We start from the raw sequence: 24839 nt of genomic DNA, 5'->3' as shown, positions 1-24839 counted from the left end.
TGAGAGACGAGTTTGGACCCCTCTACAGATCTATAGGTGGACATGGCTCACTTCCTTCAGGGTCTTCTAAGGCAGATGCATGGGTTCCATTAATACCCACCAGAAACATTGAGCTTGGCTTTTTAAGAGTGATGCTGAGAACTGAATCTACAGGGGAAAATATTAAATCTTTAACAAACTTCCTTCCTGCCTTAATAAGTTATTCTACCTACAGAGGGAATTCAGAAGATAAGTCAACTGGTCCTTTCAACTTTTCTTCAGGGCAGTCTTGGGCTTAGACATGGCCCACGTATCTAGGAAGCTATGGGTATTTGCTGTGTGAAGATCCATATCAAAGAGGGCTGGTTCGTGGTCCTGGTGGGACTGAGAGGAGATGTGTTAGAGAATGGAATTTCTTTAACTGTTTATTTCATAGGTCAGATGGAGAATATGTTCTGTGGTTGGGTATGCTATCTTAGGTTCAAACTAGAAATTAGGGTTCTGATTTACCAGCTGCAGATTGCATGTTTTTGAGAGCAAGTCTGAGGCAGTGTCTTGTTTGTATGAAAACCAGTTACAGCATGATGAATAGGAACTTAAAGGGAAAGTGGTGGACATTGTCATGAGGCCCACATGTAATGTCACTATCACAGAGGAGATGGGCATTTAGCGTGGCTGTGCTCTGCTAAATAGGGTTGTTGGCATCCTTGGAGGCGCACGTGACTCTCTAAGCATTGCAGCTAATGAGAGGAAGGGCTTGCAAGAGCCCGCAGAGCTTTGGAGGAAACTTTGTAAGATTCAGGATTCTTCAGTAGCTGCAAAACTGTCTTGATCATCAGTGTTCACACATGCACATCTTGCTCCGTGCCACATGGATCCATCACCTTTCTGCTAGGCAGCAAGAGCAAGGGGATATGTGGGTCAGCAGTGTTTGCAGAGAAAATTTGTTCTTCCTGTGCATGGGGACGAAACCTGTAAACTGAAAGAAGCCAGGTTTGTGAGCACTTGAGACAGAGCTGGGCCCATGCTGCCTTTAAAGCCAACGTGTTGGCTGCAGATGCAAGAGGGAAGGAGAGTGAGGCGCCGATGCAGGCACCATTGGCTGGGCTGGCTCCACTGTGTTCCAGGTCTGAGTGAGTAAGAAGGATGGGCTAGATTAGGAGGCTTGCTTGCTTGCTGGGGCCCGTCTGTTTTGTCATTCTACTCAAAGCTTTGTACTGGCCAACAAGTTTCAAAAGGCACAAGCTGAAATACCAGTGGATAGGAAGCCTAGACAAGACAGACATGGTACGTCATAGATATTTCCTGCTTTTTCTTTTTTTCTTTCTGAGTTTTGAAATTAGTGTGTTGTAGGAAACAATGGATCCTGGCAGTTTGTATGTTTCTTTTGGAAAGTTTGTTTTTTTTGTTGTTGCTTGTTTTGTTTTTGTTTGTTTGTTTTTGTCTTCTTTTTAAAGTAATTGTGTGTGTATTCAGTATTGTTTTCTAGCCTTCTGTTGCTTCTGGTATTTTTCTGTGGGGCAGACATCTTCATACCTTCTTTTAGAATACATGTTAAATTGGTATTCTATTTCTTTGGTTGCTAAGGTAATCTTCAGGGTGAATACTAATGATGAGAGACAGCTTTCTTTGGAATAGTGCTTATGGTAAATGTCTGTGTCAAATTGATATAATTATCTCTAAGTGCTTAGGTTTTCATGTAGGCATCCTTTAGGGTGATTTAAATCCTTAATTTAAAAATGTTTTCATCAACTTCCAAGCCTGTCTTAGGTTTTCAAGGAACAGGATTCCTGGCAGTAAAGAATGCAGTGTAGAATTGAATTCCTTGAGGAAAAGAACCTTGTCCCTTCCAGATGGTTTGGATTTGTTCTGCAGCTTAAGTTGATGTCTCTTATTGAGCACATTCTCATTTTTAGAAACTGTGCCTTCAAGAAGAAGAAACATCACAAACTCCTTTTTTAAAGAAAATTAGCTTCCTGACAAGAGACATGGCTCAGTGGTTAAGAGCACTAACTATTCTTGCAGAAGACCTGAGTTCAATTCCCAGCACCCACATGGTCGCTTATAACCATTCATTAAGTTTCAGGGTATCTGATGCCTTCCTCTGACCTCCCTAGGCATACATGCAGGCAAACACTCACACACAGTGCACATACATGCATGCAGGCAAACGTTCATACCCATAAATTTAAATTAACTGTTTTAGAAACTTAAGCTTCTGTCTGGCAATAGTGGACCTTAGACTTGGAAGAGAGACTCACATCTGTGCTCTCACATCTGGGAAATTGAGCATAAAGTTGTATTTGGGTCACTTTCTCTCCCAATTACAATTTTCAGGAAAAAGGGAGTATAAGGGGGAACTGATCTTTGAACATGCTACTCTGGTGTGCTTCCCCAGGAACCCAGACCCTGGGGGGCTTTGAGGTTCACCTCTCCTGGCCAAGCCCCATCCCTGCCCTCGTTGCTCTTGGACTCTCCCAAACACACAGGATGCTCATGGCAGCTTTTGATTGCACATAAGCAACTGGACTTGAACTTGAAAATGGCAGCAACCACAGAATCATTTTATGGTTATTTTTAAGTGGAAAAAAAGGTGAAAAGTCTCAATTTTCTTATATTTTTTAATAGGATTTGAATGATGGTAGCTGTTCTTATGTTGTTCTATTAAAAAAAAAAGACACATGAGTTTTAAAACTACCAGTCTTTTTTGGTTGAAAGCACGGTGGTTGAAGAAGGAGAAACTGGGAAGTGGGTGGAGCAGAATCCAGCAGTGACATGAGCTCTTGGGGAAATTGTGGGACTCTGGTGGATAAGGCTGAAGTCTGACGCTTCCAGCTAGCCTCTGAACTCAGTCTATAATGGTGGACTCCCTTTTTTCAGCGGCGTTCTCTCTCCGCATGATCTGGCAACCCCAAATCTTGTAAGGAGCTTCACATAGCCCTCAGAGAACATCACAGGCCTGACCCTTCCCCGATAAGAAGCCTCTTCAGCAAGCACCTGGGATCCTGGAGATATCCATCCTATGCTAATAAGATGTTTGGGTGTGTTGGTTTTCAACCTTTAATTGTACCTGGCGCATCCCCGGCTCCCCACCTATAGGATAATTAAGTACCGCTTTCCCCTCTTATAATAGGGCTGTTTTGGTACATGTAGATTAAGTGTCCCTGACCCCCGACCCCATCTAATCAAACACGTTCGCCCTCAGAACCCCTCCCACTGCCCAATTTTCACTCTGATTTCACTCGAAATAAACTGTCTCTCACTTCAAGTTCATCTGAGATTCATTTATTCTGGGGAAAAGTTGCCACTAGACACCCATCTTGCCTGCCAATCAAGCAGCTATCTGCCTGGCATCCGAGGGCTTCTGGGCTGCCCAAGGTTTGACTTCCAGTTGTCTGGCCACGTGCAGCCAGTTCCCCAAATGCCGTACTGCCCAGCAGCCTTCGGCTTGCGTCTCACCGGACCTGCCTGTGGCCAGTTTCAGGCATCTGCCCGAATCTTCTGCTGTGCTGAGTGCAGCAGCTTAACTAAGGAGCTGTAACACTTTGGTGCCCTCATACACTTTGGAACACGCAAGCTTCTGCTGCCGCCTGATATTGGAAATTATTCTAAAACATCTATTTTCAGATTATTTTCCTCTTAAAGTCTCGCCTTTCCACCTGTAATTTATAGTAGGAATGGCATAAACAGATCCATCCTTGACTCTTTAACAGCGGAGTTTTAATTGTTTTGTATAAATCCATTTCTATCCTTTATTCTTTTCTCTTTTTTTAAGATTTATTTATTATTTATACAGCTTTCTGCCTGCACACCAGAAGAGGGTGTCAGATCTCATTATAGATGGTTTGTAAGCTACCATGTGGTTGCTGGGAATTGAACTCAGGACCTTCGGAAGAACAGTCAAGGCTCTTAATCACTGAGCCATCTCTCTAACCCCTTTATTCTCTTCTTATTGTCATCTTTAATACATTTTCCTTCAGTAAGTACAGTGCAGTTGAGGTCATTTCAAGCCTTTGCATTATGGGAGATATCATGGCTAAGAACTAGCTAAAGTTCTGGAGGAAGAGAAGAGTCCTCAGTTCTTGATGCTTTCCTTTTTTCCTGAGTGACCTTGAGAAATTGGGTAACATGTCAGACCTATTAACATCATTGTCACAGGAACCTCATAAACATGGATAAATGTGGCTATTGTGGTTAGTTTTTAAAAGAAAATAAAAACTTCCTTGAAAAAAATATTTTACATTTTATAAAACTTGGCCATTTATATATACTTTTATGAGCTGTGGCCAATTTCTTAGAGTTTTTTTTAAATTATATTTTTATTTTTATATTAATTACTGTTTATTTACTTTGTATTCTAGCTGTAGCTCCCTCCCTCCTCTCCTTCCAACCCTCCTCTCCTTCCCTCCCTCATCTCTACCTATGCCCCTCTCCAAGTCCTCCTCTCCTTCCATCTGACCCTAGTTTATCCGGTCTCATCAGAACTGGCTGCATTGTCCTTCTATGTGGCCTGGCAAGGCTGCTCCCTAATCTGGGGAGGTGATCAAAGAGCCAGCCACTGAGTTCATGTCAGAGACAGTCCCTGTTCCCCTTACTATCTCTATGCATGGTACTTGATTGGAATATCACTCTCAGAAAAGACCCCTGTGCCCAGATATTTTGGTTCTGTTGCTATCCTTGTGGAGCTCCTGTCCTCTCCAAGTCTTGCTATCTCTTCCCTCTTTCCTAAGATTCCCTGCACTCTGCCCAAAGTTTGTTTATGAGTCTCATTATCTGCTTTGATACCCTACTTGGTAGAGTCTTTCAGAGGTCCTCCATGGTAGGCTCCTGTCCTGTTTCTTGTTTTCTCCTTCTTCCAATGCCTGTCCCATTTGCCTTTCTGAGTGAGGATTGATCATCTTACCCAGGGTCCTCCTTCTAGCTTACCTTATTTATGTGTACAGATTTTTGTAGATTTATCCTATATTATATGTCTAGTATCCACTTATAAGTGAGTATATACTGTGTGTGTCTTTCTGTTTCCAGGATACCTCACACAGGATGATCTTTTCTAGTTCCCACCATTTGCCTACAAATTTCATTATTTCCTTGTTTTTAATTGCTGAGTAGTATTCCACTGTGTAAATGTACCACAATTTCTGTATCCATTCCTCCATTGAGGGACATCTGGATTGTTTCCAGGTTCTGGCTATTACGAATAAAGCTGCTACGAACATAGTTGAACAAAGGATCTTCACCAACCCTATATCTGGATAGTATCCAGAATATATAAAGAACTAAGGAAGTTAAAATGCAATAAATCAAGTAATCCAATTAAAAATGGGGTACAGAGCTAAACAGAGAATTCTCTGTAGAGGAATATAGAATGGCAGAGAAACACTTAAAGAAATGCTCAACAGGACGTTGCAAATCATCAGGGAGATGCAAATCAAAACAACTCTGAGATTTCACCTTACACCCATCAGAATGGCTAAGATCAAAGACTCAAGGGACAACACATGCTGGAGAGGATGTGGAGAAAGGGGAACCCTCCTCCAATGCTGGTGGGAATGTAAACTGGTACAACCACTTTGGAAATCAATCTGTCACTTTCTCAGACAATTAGGAATAGTGTTATCTCAAGATCCAGCTATACCTCTCCTAGGCATATATCCAAAATATGCTCAAGTACACAACAAGGACATTTGTTTAAGCATGTTCGTAGAGTTTTATTTTTAAACACTATTTTATTAATTCATTGAGAATATTATATGCTGTATTTTGATTGTATTTACCCCTGCCCCTTATACTGATACCTCCCTACCCATTCTACTCTACTTCATGTCCTCTTTTTTTGGCCCACTAAATCCAATTTGTGCTATTCAAATACTCTTGGGTGTGTAGTCATCTCCTGTAATGTGGTTGATCTCATGCGGTGGGGGGGGGGCACACCCTTAAAAATGACTTCCTCTCAGCAGGTACCAGTTGTCAATTATTCATCAGCTAGAGATGGGGTTCATGCCTACCTCCCCTATTGCATACTGTCTTGAGCTTGTGCAGGTTTGTTGAATGCTGTTGCAACTGTCCAGTTGTGTCCAGAAAATATTGTTTCATTGTAATCATCCACCATCGCTGGCTCTTAAAAGCTTTCCTTCCCCTCTTCCTCAATGATCTCTAAGCCTTGGGAAAAAGAGGCTGTCATGACTACTTTTCTATTGAAGCTTCTTCCCAACCTCCCCAGACTTACTCTTTGTTACTGACTTCCTATTTGGTGAATTCTACTTCCCTTCTTTATTTCCCCTCAACTGCAGTAGCCCTTGGTGTTTGTGCCCCCAGCACTGAAAGAGCAGGATAAAAAATCTCTCAATGATGTCATATTTCATTCCCCAAAAGTTTAACGTTTTTTAGCTTGGGACCAGGGGACCTGAGGCTCTGGTGTCTAGTTATAGGGCAGTGAGTAGAGCCTGCCCAGTGGTAGAACATTAGTTAATTTCCTGGTTGTACTTGAATCCAAACAACTACTGCAGACTTCAAAAGGCCATTTGCAAGATAAAGCCACGCCTTTCCTGCTTGTCAGTAACACACTGAAAACGGCAATGCATTTTCTTTTGACTCCTAAAAAAAGCAAGGTCTCTGAAGGGTCAGCAAGGCATGCATCTGAGAATTCCACTCACCTGTGGTGTGAGGGAAGAACAGAAGCTGCAAGCGAGTCCACCATGAATAGATAGATGTTGACCTTGAAGAAACGTTAGCCAAAGAGAGACAAATGGATTGCATAGCCTGGAAAGAGAGTCTGCAGTAATTGGTGCTCATGATACCTAATGACCTCCTGCTGCCCCAGGCAGGGGATTACTGACAATTTGTCTTAATGGCTCATGGGGAGCACTGCGTTGATGAAATTACAGGGCGTCCTAACCCAGAGACTCGTTCCCTTCAATTATGTTTGTAAATGATAATCAGAGAAAAACTGTTTCCAAACATGCCACATCTCTGCTTAGTGACAGTACATTGTGATTTCTTGTGTTAAAGGATCATGTGTAGTTCTTTGCAGCCCTGTCCTATTTCTGACATTCTGAGATAGTAAGCTGCACCGGTTTTGTTTTCCTTTTACAGACCAGGCAATTCCCCAGAGTTGGAGCTCTCTAAGTGTCCAAATCCAGGTCTTGAGCCCTTTCATTCCTCCCCCTTTGCACTCTGCAAGGTTGTGTCTGGAGTCTTATTACCTGGTACCCTAACCCATGTTGTATATTTCAGTTTGGAACATCTGTAGGTGCGACAGCCAAATGAGGTCTTCATCTTGGAGGCTTAATAGACACTGTAGTGTTTCAACTATTTAGTTTTGGTTCCAGAAGCTAAACTATGGCCAACTTCTGTGAGATGCCAATTCCATCTAAGTTGTAGAGACACAGTGCGGTGTGTCTGGGATGACAGCGTGTGATGGGTGCTTCCTGAGATCCTTCCCAGTTAGGTATGATTACAATCTGACAGTCTCAAGTCATCGGTGCAGAAAGAAGCCTCAGGCGAGCATGGTCTGCTACTATGCTGGAGCCTCTCCATGCCTCCCTCTAGGCCTCACGACCTAGCTATGGCTGCCATGTTGATCACCTGTTCTTTATGGTGCTCTGCGTCTTTCTTTCCCATAAACATATTTGTAGCTGTGATTCCCACTTTAGATTCAGCAGCATCCAGCCTTCTGCATCCAAGACTGGCTGTGCATCTACCACTGGAGCCCTGGAGTCTTCACCAGTGGAAGATGCCGTGCTGCTTGGCCTCCTGTCTTATTTCCACTGACAACCTTGCAGGCCTCTCACAGACTGCGCGTGCTGCCCATGCCGGCTTTTCTCTTTCACTCTCCGTGTAAACTTTGGTTAATATTTTCCTCTCTTTCTTTACATTTTAAACATCTACACACTTCCAGATCATTATACCTTGCAGACTGGGCGTGCAGGTACGTTTTCCTGTTGGCTGCATAGTTTCCTTATTTCCTCATACACTCTTTGTGTCTAAGACTTAGACTTGTAGTTCACCAGACGACAATTTTATAGTCCAGGCTTTTATTTTATTCTGAACACAAACGGTTGTGTGCTGTTCACAGGGAGGGACCATGTCCGTCTACACTTGGGTTTGGCACATAGAAATACTATTATTTAATATTTGTCTGATGAATAACTTGAGAGCACAAGTTGAGACCTGTATGTTTGTGCAGCTTTGGAAATTGGAGTAGAACTTGTTTTAACAAATTGGATTTATGTGAATGAAAGATCATTGGTCTTCAAAGACTTAGAATGCTGAACACATTCCTATGGCTTCCCTCAAGAGTTACGAAACATTGCCAAGTCCAGCTTCAAATTTACTAGCTTTTAAAAAGGTCTTAAAAGTATTTGCTTCTAGATTTTTATCCTCATTATGTGTTAGTTTTAACCTTTTGCTAAGTGCTTAAGCCATTTTCTGGCTTAGCAGTTAGCACTTTGGATGGAAAAGAACTTACTAAACTCACAGAAGTCTTCAGCCATTTTGTCCTAGGGTAATATTCTTTTTATCTGATGACAGCTCTTCAGAGCAGATTGGGAAACAATGCTCTAGAAGGCACAGCTGAGGGATGTGTTTTGATATACACTTACTGACTTCAAGAGGCAGAACCACATCTCTGGTTTAGTGTTAGAGTCGAAAGGAAACATGGGTGCTCATAGCTTCCTTCAGATGTCCTGAGTTAATTGTTCTGGGGAGGGCCTTTGAGCGTTTTAGAAACCTCCTTTGTGTGTGTGTGTGTGTGTGTGTGTGTGTGTGTGTGTGTGTTTAGTGGCACAATTAATTTTTAAAATTACATTTATTTATTTATTATTTATTTTGTGTACCTAGATGTGCCACCATGCATATATGGAGGTCAGAGGACAACTTGCAAGACTTGATTTTCTCCTTTCACCATGTAGCTTCTGAGGCTCAAACTCAGGCCATCAGGCTTCATCTACCGTGTCATCTCACTGGACTTGTCATTTACTTTTATTGTTATAATACTATTATATAACTGCTTTTTTCCTGTGGCCCATGATGGCAAAGCAAAGGCATGGCAGCAGGAACAGTTGAGCGTTCACATCTTGGTCTACAAGTAGGAGGCAGGGAGAGCTAACTCAGAATGGCCTGAGTCTTCTGAAGCCTTAAAACTGCCCCAGTGACATTTTCCCCAGGAAGGCCCCACCTCTAATCCTCCCCCAACAGCCCCCAACTAGAGACCAAGTATTTAAACATATGAGCCCATGGGAGGCATTCTCCCCTCAAACACCAACAAATGATTACAATGATTTTGTTTTTCTGTTTGTTTGTTTGTTTGTTTTGTTTGTTTTTTTTGAGACAGGGCTTCTCTGTGTAGCCTTGGCTAGCCTAAAACACACAGAGATCTACCTGACTCTGCCTCCCTGAGTGTAGGGATTACAAGCGTGGGTGATTTTGTATTTTCAAGCATTGAAATTCTGTTTAAGTTTGAACTTTGAGGTTTTGTGTATGCTTCTTGACATACCATACTCATTGACAAAGTTAATATGGGGAATGAGCTCCTTATGGGTTGTAAGATACAAGCTTATTAGTAATGCTGTGTATTCCAAGGCATTTATAGGAATATAATATAAGTGTCATATTGGCGGTGACAGTGAGGTCCAGAGTCTTGCTTAAGTGATTATGTTTTAAATACTTTCATTAAAATATTAATTATACAGAGCTATTGGGTTTCGTTCACTATGACATTATATACATGTATACACTGTGGTTATCTTTACCTCCTCATTTCCTTTTCTTAGCCCTCATTCCCCCTCATCCAGTTCACTTCCACGTCAGAAGAGTCCACCTTTTATTTCCATGTCCTTTTAGCATGTTTTCGTATATTCCACGGAAGTGAGGGAGCAGCAGTAACTGTCTTTGTGAGACTGGCTTATTTTTGTTTAACATGATGATCTTTGTTTTGTTTCATTTTGTTTTTTTCGAGACAGAGTTTCTCTGTGTAGCCTTTGTACTCACTTTGTACTCTGTGGACTCACTTTGTAGACAAGGCTGGCTTTGAACTCACAGAGATCTGCCTGCCTCTGTCGAGTGTTGGGATTACAGGCATGCACCACTGCACCCAACATTTTAACTCTTCTTTTAGCCACATAAAACTCCTGTGTATGTGTTTCCTTTATCCATTCATTTGTTGATGGGTACCTAGACTGATTCCATGTCTTGACTATTGTGAATAGTGTGCCAATAAAAGCGGATATGGAAGTATCTTACAGAAATTCCTTGTTTTACTTTTAGGGAACTCTGTGTATTATTTAGTTATTTTTTAATCTGTCACTTATGTGTGTTTGCACATGCCACAGTACAGGTGTGGAGTCTGGTGGACAACTTGTAGGAGTAGATTTTCTTCTTCTGCCACGTATGTCCGAGGGATCAAACTAGGGCATCAGGCTTGTTAGCAGGAGCCATTTGCCACCAGACCATCTCCCCAACCCAAGAGACTTTTATTTTTTGGAGCAATTTTAAGTTCATAACATTTTAAAATAAAAGGTACAGCAATTTTCCACAAGCCTCTTGTTTTCACATATATGTAGCCTCCTCCAATTTTCCACACACCTTTTGCTTTTACATTTATGTAGCCTTTTCTGCTGTCAACAGTTTGTTATAACTGATGAGTGAACGTTGTCAATTTCAGTTTAAAATCTTTCATGCTGAATATTGAAGTCTGAATTGAAAGGTATGGATAGTTGTAATAGTGATGCTACATACAGATTGATCATAAAACAAAACTACATCTGTCTGTCCCTTCTCTTTTGTCTCTTTTGTCTTAGATGATCTGGAAGTCCCCTTTCCCTTATTATTATTATTTTTTTTAAACACATCTTGTTCACTGTAAAGTCAAGACAGGATTGAGTTCTCCTTGGAACTGTGATAGTTAATTTCTATTATCAACTTGAGTAGATTAAAATCACCTCAGGTGTTAATGAGTCACAACTGTCTGTAAGGGTATTTCCTGAGAGGATTAATGGCTTCAGGAGGAAGACCTGCCTTGAACATGGTGGCAGCTTCTCAGGGACTGGGTCCCAGAATGAACTGAAAATGAAAGGCTCTGTGTCCCTGGGTAGCATCTGTGGCTGGCACATCCTGAGGGGAGGAAGCAGGAGTGAGGAGACCTCAGGCAGTAATGAGCAAATGAGAAACAGGAGATGGATTTAGTGAGACAGCTCATTTAATTGGGGGTGGGGGCAGGAGACTATTTAAACCTTTGGGGAATGGGTATAGGCTTTCAGGGTGAGTGTACATGACTGGCTGGGGCCAAGGTACTGGGAATGCCTTATTTGCACAGAATTCCAGGTACTTCCTGGATACAACCGTATAAGGAGGGAGGAAGTTTAACTTGTTTGACCTCCTCAGGGTGGTAGAGTCTGGGCTGTAAAGCTGCATGTGCTGGGCACGCAACCCAGAACAGGGAGGAAATGGTCCTACTCCTGCCAGTGATGAGATTTTGGGGGTTTGGACACACCTCAACCTCACTCTTGCTCCAAGCTCTTTCCTCCCCTCCCCCTCCCTTCCCCTGACATTGGATGGCTTTCTAGCCCCACAAAAGCCGACTGAGTCTCAACATTTGTTTCTTTCTGCTTCTTGATTCATGTTTCCACCTCCGTGCCTTCCCTGCGTGGTGGATGGATAGAGAGCAAACATGAATTCCTTTCTTCACTAAGGTGATTCTTGTCGTATATTTGATAATAGCAATAAGAAAAGAAACTAAGGTAGAAAATGTGTGCCATTGTTATGAGAAGCCTGCTTATGTGGTGTCTGGGCCTTTGAAACTAGTTTTCAGGGTAAATATAGGAGAGTTTGCAACTGTGAACTAGATTAGTGCCAGAATTCTGTGAGAAGAGCTCAACGGGCCATTGTAGTCACAGTTTGGTAGGCCATATGCTGAGAGAAATGTGGGCAGTGATAGCTGTGCTCGCATGAGGTTTCAGAGGTGAACACGGACTCTAACCAGAACTGAGCTAGACACCATTTCTCTTTTATTTCAGTGAAGGTCCTGGTTTACTTTGCTCATGTTTTGAAGATTTGACTGAGGCTGAACTAAAAAGAACGGACTACATTATTTGGTGGATGATGGTGTAGAACGTAGGATATAACATGGTTTCTACTCACAACCTTTACCAAAACTCAAAATGAGAGAGAGAGAGAAAGAGAGAGAGAGAGGCACAGAGAGAGAGAGAGACACACACACAGAGCACACAGAAAGGTGAAAAATGTGCAGTTTGTTAAGGAAGAAAGCCACTTAAACTTGGGTGGGGGTTGGCAAAGTGGCTGCGAACGTTAGAGATTAGCGCCATTAAGGAGAAACCCTAGACTTTATACTGGGAAGGTGTCTTGAGGACAATGGGAAAGAAAGCCCAGGACTGCCTACAAGTATATCCCAGGGCTGGCTTTTTAGACACAGAGAGATCAGCCACACAGAAGCTGATGTAGCTCTGGGCCGGAGGGCCAGGCTACGTCTTAAGCTCCTGGCACAACTCCATGTCTTAGAAGATGTGCGAGTGAGAGAGTCATGTGGGCTTTCCCCAAGGTCTCAGAATGCACCTAAGGCCTAGTGTGATGGGACAGATTACCTGCAAGGGTATGTGAAGCTGTGAATGTGGAGCCTAATTTGCAAGGAGCCAACATGATATTGGAAATGCCAAAGAATTTTGGACATCTACACTGTAAAGCTCTAGGTACGGAGTGCAGGCAGTCTAAGAGAAAGGCTCAGAGAACAAGGCTGGAGGAGCAGGGCTCCTGCTGCTCTCTGCCTGTTGGAGCACCACGGACATTATCATAAACCTCACCTAGGTTTTGGTATTTGCCTTGTTGTGTTTCAGTCTTCCTTTGATCTAATAGTTCCTTGTGTACCCCTGTTCTTCCATTTTGGAATGGGGATATTTATTTTTCCAACACTGTATATTAAAAATGTGTATATATATATATATTTAATTTTAGAGGGTTTATTTCAGGCTCACAGTTAGATTTGTTTGCATTTCAGACGAGATTTTGGACTCTGCGCTTTTGAATAATGCTGGAACTGGTAAACGTAAGAGCCTTTTGGAGGTAAACTAAAATACTTTACATTGTAGGACAGCCATGATCCTTTGAGGATGGCTGGACTGTTTGAATTTAAAAGTGATGTGTTTGGGTGTCATGCTGAGACGGAGTGGACTTACAGTGGTTACTTTCAATTGTCAACCCCATGGGGTTAAGAAACACCTGGGACAGTAGTGGGGCATGTCATTCGGCATGTCCACAGAGGATTAATTCGGGAGCTGAGACCCACCCTGACACAGGTGTCATCGTTCTGACAGAAAAGGAGAAAGCCAGCAGAGCACCACCATGGCCTCTGTCTACTTCCTGATTGTAAGCACTAAGCGAGCAGGCACTTCTTCCTGCTGCCGCCACACCCTCCCTGCCAAGAAGGACTGTGTCTTCTCAAACCAGGTGCTGCAGTCAATCTCTCCTCCTGTGAGTTGCTGCCGGTCGGCTGCTTGGTCATGGCAATGAGCCTGGATCAGCTGGATCCCTTTTGTGTGTGCCAGCCTCCATTTAATAAGTGAAGAAACTGATGCCCCACAGAGGGGGGCGTGTAGAAACCAGGCTTTGTTCCATGTTAGGGGCAGATGGGCCCTCACCGTTCTGAAACAGGAGTGGTTTATTGACAGTCACAGCCTCTTCAGTTCCTCTCTCTGGGTGATTGTGTTCCCAGCATGGTAGAAGTCTGTATTAACGTGCACCATCAGAGCAATTATTATTAATTCTGTCTTGGTCGCATCACTTCAGATAACTCCTGATACTAACAAAACAAACACGAAGAGACATTTATTTGCTTCTTTTTTCTTCTGTTCATTTTAATTAAACAGCCCTACCTCTGCTGGACTGGATGACCCCTTTCCACAGTTTGTTTTCTTGGCTGCTGCTGAGAAATCTGAACCTTCTAACAAGCAGAATTATTTATATGTCATGATGCTTCCTGTTTCAAGCTGTTTCCCTTCTTCGTGCTGGACTTTAGACTGAATGAGCTTGTGCTCTCTTTAACAGTCTGGTAATTTCATGACATGCTTTCCTTAACCACCTGAAGTGTCTTTTGCTGCCTTTTCTTCTTCTTCCTCTTCCAGAATTGGAGACATTCTGTGGCTAGGGGGAAGGGAAGAGTGTGAGGATGGGTCCCTCTCCCACCAGAAATAGAGAGTTGGGTGCCTGAGGCTAGTCCTACAGGCCTATGAGTTTCCAGAGGAAACAAGCCCCACCCCCAACACACTCTTCTTAGTCAGCTGAACATAGTCAACAGTTCCCCAGTTTTTGAACATTGCAGCACATACTCTAAGGAATATAATGGAAAGAATATAACTCTAAGGAACCTAACTGAACCTATGCTTGCCTTTACCAATGCTACTATTAAAACACTAAGGGTTTAGATATTCTCTCTCTCTCTCTGTCTTCTGTATTTTTCTTGGAAGAAAATTGCAACCTGTGCAAACATGAAACATTTCTCACCATATTCAGATTAGGGTCTGTGAGGTAAAAATTCCATTTCATGTGGCTGTTCAATATCTCATGCTGATAGGTTCCCCTCCACTGGCCAGTGTATATGTGCAGGTGTGTGTGTGTGTGTGTGTGTGTGTGTGTGTGTGTGTATGTATGTGCAGGCGTATGTTTGTCTTGTTACCCGATCCTAATATGTCTCTTCCTGGTTGTTATTTAAGTAGGAAAAATAAGTACAAATGGCATCAGACTTGTGCTGCTAGGAATCTGTTAAGAATGAAAGCCATGCTTTTTAGTCAAGAAAGTTTAATGATCATAACTTCAAGGGTAACAGAAAGATCGATTCTTTTGTGCCTCATGTCCGTGAGGCATTAGGTTGAGTTTCCAGCACCTGTCGAGAAAAAGCCAACAAGCCTTGGGAGTTTCATGAAGATGAGATGAAGCACGTTAAGCAAATGTGTGGTCCCTGTGTGCAGCCAGGTTGCAGGTTTGTTTTTAGATGTTTTGGTATTTGGGCTGTTATTTCACTGTGTGGGGGGAGTGATGTGGGCTTTGTCACAGGACAAATGATGGGAAATGTGCAGGAAACTCGATTGTACTTGACTGTGGTAAGGACCTAGGTATAGGTCCTTATCCATTTGAAATGTATAGCCCTGTAGTCACTGATGTAGACGTAAAGAGAGCAGGATAGACCTGTGAAAATGTAAGCTGAGCAGTAAACTTATTTTGTATTCGTGCACAGTAGGATATTTCTTCTGATGTTCTGGGGTTTGTTCAATGCTCCCTCCACAAATACTTTTCAACACTGACAAGACAGAGCCGTGTTTACTGCCATCGTAGTGAGTTGCTAACACTGCCACAAACCCTTAGTGGCTTCAGGGGCTGGGAGTGGCAAAAGAGAAATCCATTGAGCAATTGCAGCTTGACTTAGAGAGTTTTCATTGTGGGGGTAGGATTAGTGATGGTGAGGGGGAACGGCAGGCTTGGAAGAGGCCTCCTTGGGAGTTGGCAAGGATCATGATAGTTTAAAATTGAAGTTAGGGCTTCTCTGTACTGTCTGTCAGTGGTTCCTGCTGAAGGGTTGATGAGTCTTGTAGGACATTTCTGCAGTAAGCAGCCACTGCTTTGCCTGGGCAAAAGTCTCTGGCAGTAGTGCAGTTATGTTAATGAGGACAGTGGAACAATAAGATCATGGTTTGTGGACAGTGAGCTGTGTGGGAAGCTGGCATTTTTGTCCTTAATGTCCTACATGCATGTGGGAGTGCCAACTGGGAGTATACAGTTTGTGTTGAGAGATTTCATTTAGGACCTCTCTGAGACAGAACTGAAGCTGATGGGTATCCGTAAAGACAGAAAGCCAGGTTCCACAGGGATTTGCCATTCATGTGTAACTTCATCCCATCCATAGTCGCTCAGCAAGCATGCCACCCGCTGTGATGCTCAAGGGAGCTCACAGGACAGAAGACAAGGTTCTTATCCTGTCGGGCCTTTCTTTCCACTGTTTAGCTCTCGGGTTATGAATATAGTTGTTATCATTACTTACTAGACCCCCACTGTCTGTTGCTTGTCACAACAGATCCATAGTGACCAGCTTTTCATGTTGGGGCTGTCTCTAAAGTGTGACCATGCATGTTGAGTTCGTGGGCTTGGCATATGTGTGTGTGTGTGTCTGTCTGTCTGTCTGTATGTAGTCTGCATCTTGCTGTGTTGCCCAGGTTAGTTTGAAAGCATAAGTGAACCTCCAGCCTCAGAGTCCTGGGTACTGGGATTACAGGCCACCACAGCCAGCTTGGGTCTAACTTTTTAATGGAAGAACATGTATTTATACTTTACATATTTGCAATACAGTGTCTGTCATGAACCACCTATGTCCTAAGTACTGGGTTGTTAAAGTAGGGACACAAATGTACAAGCACTCTACAAATTACATAGGAAGTAAACATACATACAAAATTGAGACTTTAATAGCTAATCACGTTTAAACTCTGAAAGCACTTACGGCTTTTTGCATTACCAGCTACTGTTAAAAAAGGAAGCCTCCAGGGGCCTGTCAGCCTATACAGTGAAAGTCAGGAAATGATTCTAACGCACAGCAGTAAACAGCACAGTGGAAAACAGCACAAGGCTGCCAAGGATGGGCATCTGCAGGGGAAGGCCTCGCTGTGGTATAGCTCTTTGGCACTGTGATGTTCCCAGGGATCTGATTGCTGGGCAAAGGCACCGCTATACAGCTGGGGACAGACTGTGGTCAGAAGTGCTCTGGACTTAAGAAGCTGCTTTCCAACACAGCCTCTCAAGGGGAGGATCGCCTCTGAGGACCAATGGTGGAAACAGGTTTCTTTATGCTCTTGGCTTCGATAGCCTGCCCTGCCTGGGTGGCAGGATCTTCTTGTTTGGATACCTTGGAAGTTGACGAGTGTATTTCTAAAGGATGAGCTTTCCTGGGAACCTGTATCTTTGGGTGATGTTCCTTCATCCTTAGTGACATATGGCAGCAAGGTGTAGAAGTGTGGACGGAAAGAGATTTTGCCAGCCATGAGCAGCCTAGTTCTAGTGCCCTCTGGCTCCATGACATCCAGCAAATCCCAGCACTGCTCACCGTTCATAGAGCGTGAGGTCAGGATGAGTTTCTTTTGATTCCTTCCAGCTCTGATGCTTCTGTTATAGCCAATACATCATCCCGTTAGTAAAATGTGTAAAACAAACTTTATGGAGAAACTAACATTATGGTTCCCCTTTTCTTCAGTGTCTCCACACAGAGAATCTCTACTGCACCTGGCTGTGAGATGGGGCCTGCCCAAGTTTCTCCAGTTCCTCTTGTGTCTCCCTGGAGGAGTCAAGGCCTTGGAGCTACCCAATGAAGAAGGCAGCACACCATTAGACTTAGCTTTGCGTGGTGGACACTCCACGCTGGTGGAAGGCATCACAGGGTGAGTTCAGTTGCTTGATACTGTCTCTTAATCCATGTCTGTATAAAGCCTGCCAAGCATTGTGGGGAAATGGAAATAAGTAAACCGTCTGCTAATGTTGGCTTATGTTTTTTATCTTTATAGCTGGTTTTCTTGTATGCAGTACATATATGTGTGTAGCTAGCGTATAAGCGGATAACTTTGTTGGGGAATATTTTGTGAGGGTGAGACAGGAGATAATGAAATAAAAGGATTAGCCACATAGCGGCCTACCTCATCTTTCAGGTTATAGCTTCAATATCATTTTCTCAGCAAATCTTCCATGTTATGTCCTTTTATGACTATGATTAATCCTAGCAGTAATCACAATTTATAATTACACAAATATGACCATTTACTTTTGGGCTATCTTTTAAATCATTTGAGAGATGGGACTGTTTCTGCTTTATTTACTGGGCGACTTCTAGTCCGATACTAAGGCCATGCTTTTCATTGTAAGACTAACAGGCAAACCCCGTGGGGGTAGGCACTAGGATTCAATGCACTAAGGTAAGGGAGGTAGTCTGTTAACACTGAAGTTGTCTGTGTGGGTAATGTTCTCAACACTCCCCGTGACTGGCCAGTGGGTCGTGTGCCTCTTTGGTTCAGATGAATTGCTATTCTAAATTATGCAAGAAGGAGTCATGTGTAGCAATTGCCCTGATATACCATGATAAAATACAATTTATAAACAGAAAAGTGCACTGGAAGTTGCAACATGAATTTTAAATACTGTTAGAGTATTATTACAGGGATGGTTTTTCTTGTTTGGCTCATATAAACTCAATGTAATTAATTTGAGGCAATTAATTAATGGTAATCTGATGCCTAAGTGGCCATTAGGCAGAAACCAGAACTTTCTCTTTCTCCTCTCCTGCCTTATTTGATCAAATAGTCATTAACCAAGGGGCAAGCCTCTCCAGCAGGAATCGTCTGTACCCTTTGGTTATGAACACAGCCCCTTTGACTGGGTTACGGCATCTGGTGCAGTGTTCCCGCTGGAGGTGGACGCCTTCATCTGCTGGTTGCCTTGTACCTCCTTCGTATTTCCAGCCCCAGCAGAAACTGTGTGCTTTAAAAGTTTGCATGTTTAATAGGCCTGTTCATACATGTAATTAAAAGTAGGCCCATATCTGATTATATAGTTATACATGATCATCTGATGGAGTGTCTGTAAATGAAGTGTTTCTATGACTGCCTTAGTTCTGAATACTGACATGGAGACCTGTCATGTTTATTAAAGGCTTCAGGCACTACAGCTCTGTAGATTCTGAGCTATTCTAATCCACCAGTAATAGCCCATTACCTGCCATCTTAGTCCTGCCCTGGCTACTCCTTCTCCATCTGTGTTCTCATGGCAACTCTTCTTTTCAGTCCCCACCTGAGACCCCCTCAGTGGGCTTGGAAGTCCTGCCTTATCCTTTCCTGCCCAACTATTCAGCTCTTTATTGGACCAATCAGTAGGTGATGGAGAAAAGCCTTTGCAGAATATTGAGTCAGGAGGTCTGGACTGTAACCAGCTCTCTGGGTACAGAAATCTGCATTTGAATACACAGTGTGCAAAAGCGTCCTCCAGGATGTCTGCATAACAACAGCTATACTGCTGCCGGGGCTCATGGTCCGTTCGCTTCAGTGGCTTGTTGCATGAGGACTTATTTCTGGAAGATTCTGGAATTAGTGTAAGGACTTTGTCTTTGAGTATAACTGCTCTTATGAATTTCATTTTTCACTCCATATCGTGGAATGAGTCAATTCAGAGGTGTGTTCTATGAACCTATTTTAGGTTGAAAATATGCCAAGTTGCCAGTGCATTTATTATTCCTAGCCTCCTATACAGCACTGGGCGACACTGTCCACCATGGGAAAGGAGGTTTTTAGCCTCACTGTGTGGCAGACTGCGGGATGATGCCTTTTGCCACTGGTTAGCATCTGGAGAGAGTAATATACCATGTGTGAATCCCTCTAACATGGGCAAAATCAAGATACAAAGCCTGAAAGTAACCTAATGAATTCATGTGTCTTCTACCAGCAGTACAGCAGTGACAAATTAGAAGTCAAGTCGCCATAAGCTCTAGGCCCTTTAATATATTTCTATAAAGCAAACATTGACTAGCATAATGAGACCAGGCCAGAGGAAGGGGCAGAGCTGGTTCTGTGAAGTGAGGGATCTGGGGATAGTCTGTAGGACGTGACCACATGATGAACACGAATACTGTTCACCCAAGGCATCTTTACTGTTGTAAGCTGTAAGTATAAGCTGTATACTCTTATAAGCTGTGCACCTCTACTGCTGTAACTGTAGCTTTCGACAAGGTGTGCCGTTAACACAGTTGTCCTTAGCCAAAACAGATGAGAAAATAAGCTTATATTCAAGAATTTAGTTTGGGTATATTGTTTCCTTGTTAACGAGTGTGTTCAAGGCTATGACCTAATCAGATTCATGCACGTTCTAATTTGCATGAGGAAGTCATTTAGCACAGTGGTACCAGTGTGTTAGGAATATACCAGTTGTTTGTCGCGGCCAAACCTCACCACACTCCCTGGAGATTCTGTCTGTTTTCCATTATAATCACCTAACAAACTATTGGCTGCTAGCTAATTTGTTCTCCATGAGCTCCGTTAAAGGGAGAGGCATCTTTTCTGATTAAAAGGCGAATGGAACAGTGAGGTAACGTTCTATGCTTAAAAATCAGCACTGTTTCGTTATTTATAAGAACCTTTAAAACATGTAAACTTTAAAAACAACAACAACAACCAACACTGGTAGGTGGAAAAAGAGGGCTTGACCGGAATCTGTTTACACGAGCTTGTGTGCCTGAGTGTGTAAGTGACTTTTAAGGATCATCTTCCATCTGGATTTGTAATATCAGGGCAGGATGAAGGGTGGGATCTGGGGAGCTGTGCAGGTTTTGACTTGTGATGTTTCAGTTTTCAGGAGAGGCGGTCCCCAGCCTTCTCTCGACTGCATCTCAACGAAGATGCCTCTCTGCAGTTAGTTCATTCATCAGAAACATTGACTCTGACTGTAAACCACACAGCCGAGCATCTGTTGGAGGCAGATATCAAACTCTTCCGGAAGTACTTTTGGGACAGGGCCTTTCTTGTCAAGGTATGTGTCATTATTCCAGAACTAAATGGTGCACGAATCTGTTCATTGTTTTGTAATGGTGGTTGGTAGCTAACACCTTTTTTTCCTAGTGAAAACTTGAGGACATGGAGTTAGAGCCAGGGTTGGATCAGGAGAATGAAGACCAACATAGATTTAGGCAGCACAGAGCTAGCAGTCCATGGATTTTTGTTTCTCTTGCATTTCTTTTGTTGTTGCTTTTATTTCCTGAGACAAGGTTTTGCTATGCAGCCCAGGCTAGCCTTGAACTTGTAAACTTTCCATCTTTATACTTGAACTGCCGAGTCCCACAGCTGACTTCTAATATTCTAATGTTGGTTTTTATTTTTTAACGTATGGATGGTATTCTAATTCTTACCTAAAACAGTTGATTGCATCAGCTGCTGGCCTTTCTGATGATGTGGTGATTTAAACCTCTGTCCTACTTGTATCTGAACAGGACAGGTGGAGACACCCTTTTACAAGGAGATTTACTCCTTCCTGCTGTGGCTAGAAGCAAACTTGTTCTGAATAGAACCTGGTTCAGTCTAGTGCACGCTGTTCAGCAGCCCTTGAATTCACTATTCAGACCCTGTGGCCTCCTGTGTGTCAGGCACATCTGCCAGTAAAGCAGTTTTCCTCGGCTGTACAGGTTTTCAAACGGAGTAAAACATCAACTCAGAGAAGCAGAGACCACAGTCTCTCAGTGTTTGACTTCTGTGTTTGTGTTATATAAGTAAACTACAAATACAGTTAAAATGTCTACATATCAAGAAAATATTATCGGCAGATCCCATGTAGAATTTTATTTAAGTAATTAAAGTAAAACATATGCTTCAGAGCCTGATCTGACTCCCATTGAGTTTTAGGAAATTTTGTGTGTAATTTTCTGACATGTAGCGTTCTATTTCATATATGCAAGTGAGGGTTCAACTTCAGTTTTCATTTCATTGTTTCATTTCAGTTGTCATTTACTGATACTAAAGCCTCCAGCTCATGTGGCTTCTCACAGAATGGTGATGAGTCCCCACTGGGCAGATGCTGAGCACATATTCTCAAGATGAGTCTGTGCCCAGAAACCCCAGGAGTAGAGCCTGGCAACGTGCATGGCCCCAGGAGAGCTGTTCAGAGAACAGTGTGGCATGTGGTGACCAAACTAGAAAGAACGGGATGAGTTCTATGTGCAGCAAACGCCCTGGGCCGTTGCCTCATTACAGAGTCCTTCAGCTGGGTTTGGCGATGCTGCACACGTTTGAGATGTGACCTTGGGAAAGGCGTCGGATGAGTAAGATGAGATGCCACAATTGTTCATTGGGGGGCTCTACAGTGATGGTGGCAAGAGAGCTGAGTGACCAGTTTCTGAAGTTTTCATTTTATGGAAAAAAAAAAAGAGAACCAGTTAAAAGCTAGGTGTGGTGGCTCACTCCTGTAATCCCATTTCTTGGGAAGCTAAGGCAGGAGGATTGCCATGAATTTGAGGTCATCCTGTATCTTAATAAACAAACAAACTGTTAGGATTTTGGAACAAAACCTGCTTCTGGGTTGCTTAGAAACTTATGGTGTCATCATGTGTCGCTGGCCAGATGGCCACACCTGGAAGGCATAGTTACCTTGCCCCTTAAAGGGCAACCCGACACGTAGTCTCTTTCCTGGTTCTTTCTCTATGGGGCACCCCCCTCTCTTTCCCCTTCTCTCTCTTTTCCTTCCCCAATCATGTCCTGCTCTCCCTTCTCGATCTCTCTCCATATCCACCTTATAAACCTCTTTTATATATAAGATCTGTGGTATGCCTAATCATCTTTATTTAATTTCATCCCATAATCTCACACAAACACTTAATTACAGTGAAATGACCCTTTTGGTCCAAATGCCATTGCTTTTCTTTATCCTTCCTGCCTTGAGGGATCTGGCAGGGTGGTAAACGGGGAAACTGGGGAAGCAGGGAGAAGGCCAACATTCCTTCTGACATCAGAAGTCAGTCACTCCAACTGACGTGACAAATGATTCTGTATGCTCTCGAGTTTATAATTAGTCATGCTGTATCATATGTGGTTAGATGTTATTGTAAGTGTAAGAAAAGGCTAATCATTTTTTAAAAAGCACTCATTTACTTTTGCTTTAAGTATATGCATGTTTTGTAGGTATGTGCGCCATATGTGTGCCTGGTGCCCATGGAGCCCTAAGATGGTGCTGGGTTTCCTGGAAGTGGACCTAAGGGTGCTTGTGAGCTGCCATGTGGCTGCTGAGAGCAGAGCACTAGGCATCTGCAGCAGCAGCAACTGCTCTTAACCACTGGGTTATAGCTCTGGCCCCAAGAAGCAATTCTTATTTGGGATGTCTATACTACACTTAGACAACTGTGGATAATTAACATTAATGTGATTACAGGTGGCATATGCATACAGTGTATTCATGCTAACCCAGGAATGGTGACATGTAATTCTGTCCTCTAGGGACTAAGACAGGACGATTTCATGCTATAGGCCAGCACGGGCTACATACAGAGATCTCGCTTCCAAACACAAGAAGGAGAGAGGGGACATCAGGACAAGAACTTAAAGCAGAAGCCCAGAGGCGGGACCATGGAGGAGTGCTCACTTTTTAGCTTTCTTAAAAATAATAGTTTTAAAAGAGTATTTGTTTTGTTTGATGTTTGTGAATGTTTTGACTACATTTGTGTGTGTGTACTCTGTGCATGCCTGATACGCACAGGGATCAGAGGAGGTTCTCAAAGCTCTTGGAACTGGAGTTATAGATGGTTGTGAGCCGCTATGCAGGTGCTGGGAATTGAACCCAGGTCCTCTGGGAAAGTAACAAGTGCTCTTAACTGATGAACCATCTACCTTGATTCAGCTAGCTTCCTTTTATAGCCCAGGCCTAGGGATGGTGCCACCTACAGTGGGCTGGACCCTCCCACATCAATCATCAATCAAGAGTCTCTTGTAGACAAGGCTGTAGGCCAATCTGATCAAGACAATTCTTCAACTGAGATGCCTTCTTTACGGGAGACTCTAGGCTGTACCATATTGATAACAAAAATTAACTAGGTCAAACTTTCTCAGTAGCTCTGATTGTATACTTGCTTTAGTTCTTTCCTAATCTCATGGGGCCCAGGAGAGAGAACAGCACTTTTTTCCTTTCTTTCTTTTTCCATCAAACAGCTAATATATTTTAATATAAATAAACAGGCCTGGTTGTAGCTAAGCATTGGGGCACATTTCTAGCACATTGTGAGGTCCTGGGTTTAAGTCACAAAACTACAATGACATGATGGTTTGCCCCTGTGTAAACCATCTGTGTAGGACAGAGATGAATTGCATCAGCATTTGCTGCCTTCAGTTTTGTCTTCTTTTGAACTCCACATAGTACTCGCTCTAGGAAAGCACTGCTTCTCCTGAGACCATTGATTCCTCCACAGTCGTAGCTGAAATCCTCTCTAGGTGCAAACAAAGGCAGATATTTAAAGAGAGGGAACTCCTGCCATGTTTCCCTTTTCCTCCGCAGCCATCTGCTAAGCTAGGAGAGAGTGAAACTGACCCAGGAATTCGTTCTCACTGCGGTGTATCCACAAACTCTGGAGAGACTGACGTTCAATGGCACAGCCTTAGAACCGCACTTTTTAGAGGTGACACTGGCGGGGTAGCCCATGGTGGATGCCTCGGCATTTAGTGCCCTCACCCCTTGGTAGTTTTGTATATTGGGCACATATGCTGGCCTTAGGATGTTCTAGGATAGTCATAAACAAAGCATTCCATTTACTAGCCTAGTCGTGTCCATGGTAGGATTCAGCAACTGGATTAGTTGTGTGATTTTTCCACCCACAAAGGCTGAAGGTTTTCGTAGAACCTACGCTGACACCATTTTTGGTCACTTAACTGTTCAGCGCATTAACATATAATTCTGTTTCTTCATGTTTTCGTGGGCCAAGGAACGCTCAAAAGGAAGTCGTTATGGTCACAAGAGGATAGCTTTTTGCCGTGGCCTTAGAATGGCTGTGCATCTTGCATCCAGCCAGGGACGACCTGTGCCAGCCTGCATACTCTTGACCTGTGGTCACTCTGGCTATACCCTGACTGTGGTCCTACCTCCTCATCTGGTCCTGTGGATGATGTGGATATAGGACACTCCAGTGGGGCAGGTGTACACACACTCATTTCTTCCTCTCTGTCTCAAGATCCTGTCTGTGTTGGTTCAGGTATTGCTGAGAAACTTGTGGTTATGAACTGCAGAAAAAGTGAGGATTTGTGGCAGGTTTGGGGTTTTTGTGTGTGTGTGTGTGTGTGTGTGTGTGTGTGTGTGTGTGTGTGTGT

At 43.1% G+C, this 24839-nt stretch overlaps 1 protein-coding gene across 3 annotated transcripts in view; it reads left to right on the top strand.

The window, feature by feature from the left end:
* The window catches only part of Arhgef28 (Rho guanine nucleotide exchange factor 28), a 292013-nt gene that overhangs the window by 117858 nt on the left and 149316 nt on the right, over positions 1–24839 (top strand). For all 3 annotated transcript variants that reach the window (XM_055598372.1, XM_055598373.1, XM_055598371.1), the window contains 2 exons: positions 17222–17405; positions 20352–20532. In XM_055598372.1, the coding sequence (XP_055454347.1) occupies positions 17222–17405; positions 20352–20532 (365 nt within the window). The remainder of the gene's footprint in view (positions 1–17221; positions 17406–20351; positions 20533–24839) is intronic.

This window comes from Psammomys obesus, unplaced genomic scaffold, assembly GCF_907164565.1.
Source record: "Psammomys obesus unplaced genomic scaffold, mPsaObe1.curated_primary_1811, whole genome shotgun sequence".
Taxonomy (NCBI): Eukaryota; Metazoa; Chordata; class Mammalia; order Rodentia; family Muridae; genus Psammomys; species Psammomys obesus.
This window is presented reverse-complemented; position numbering and strand designations above follow the sequence as displayed.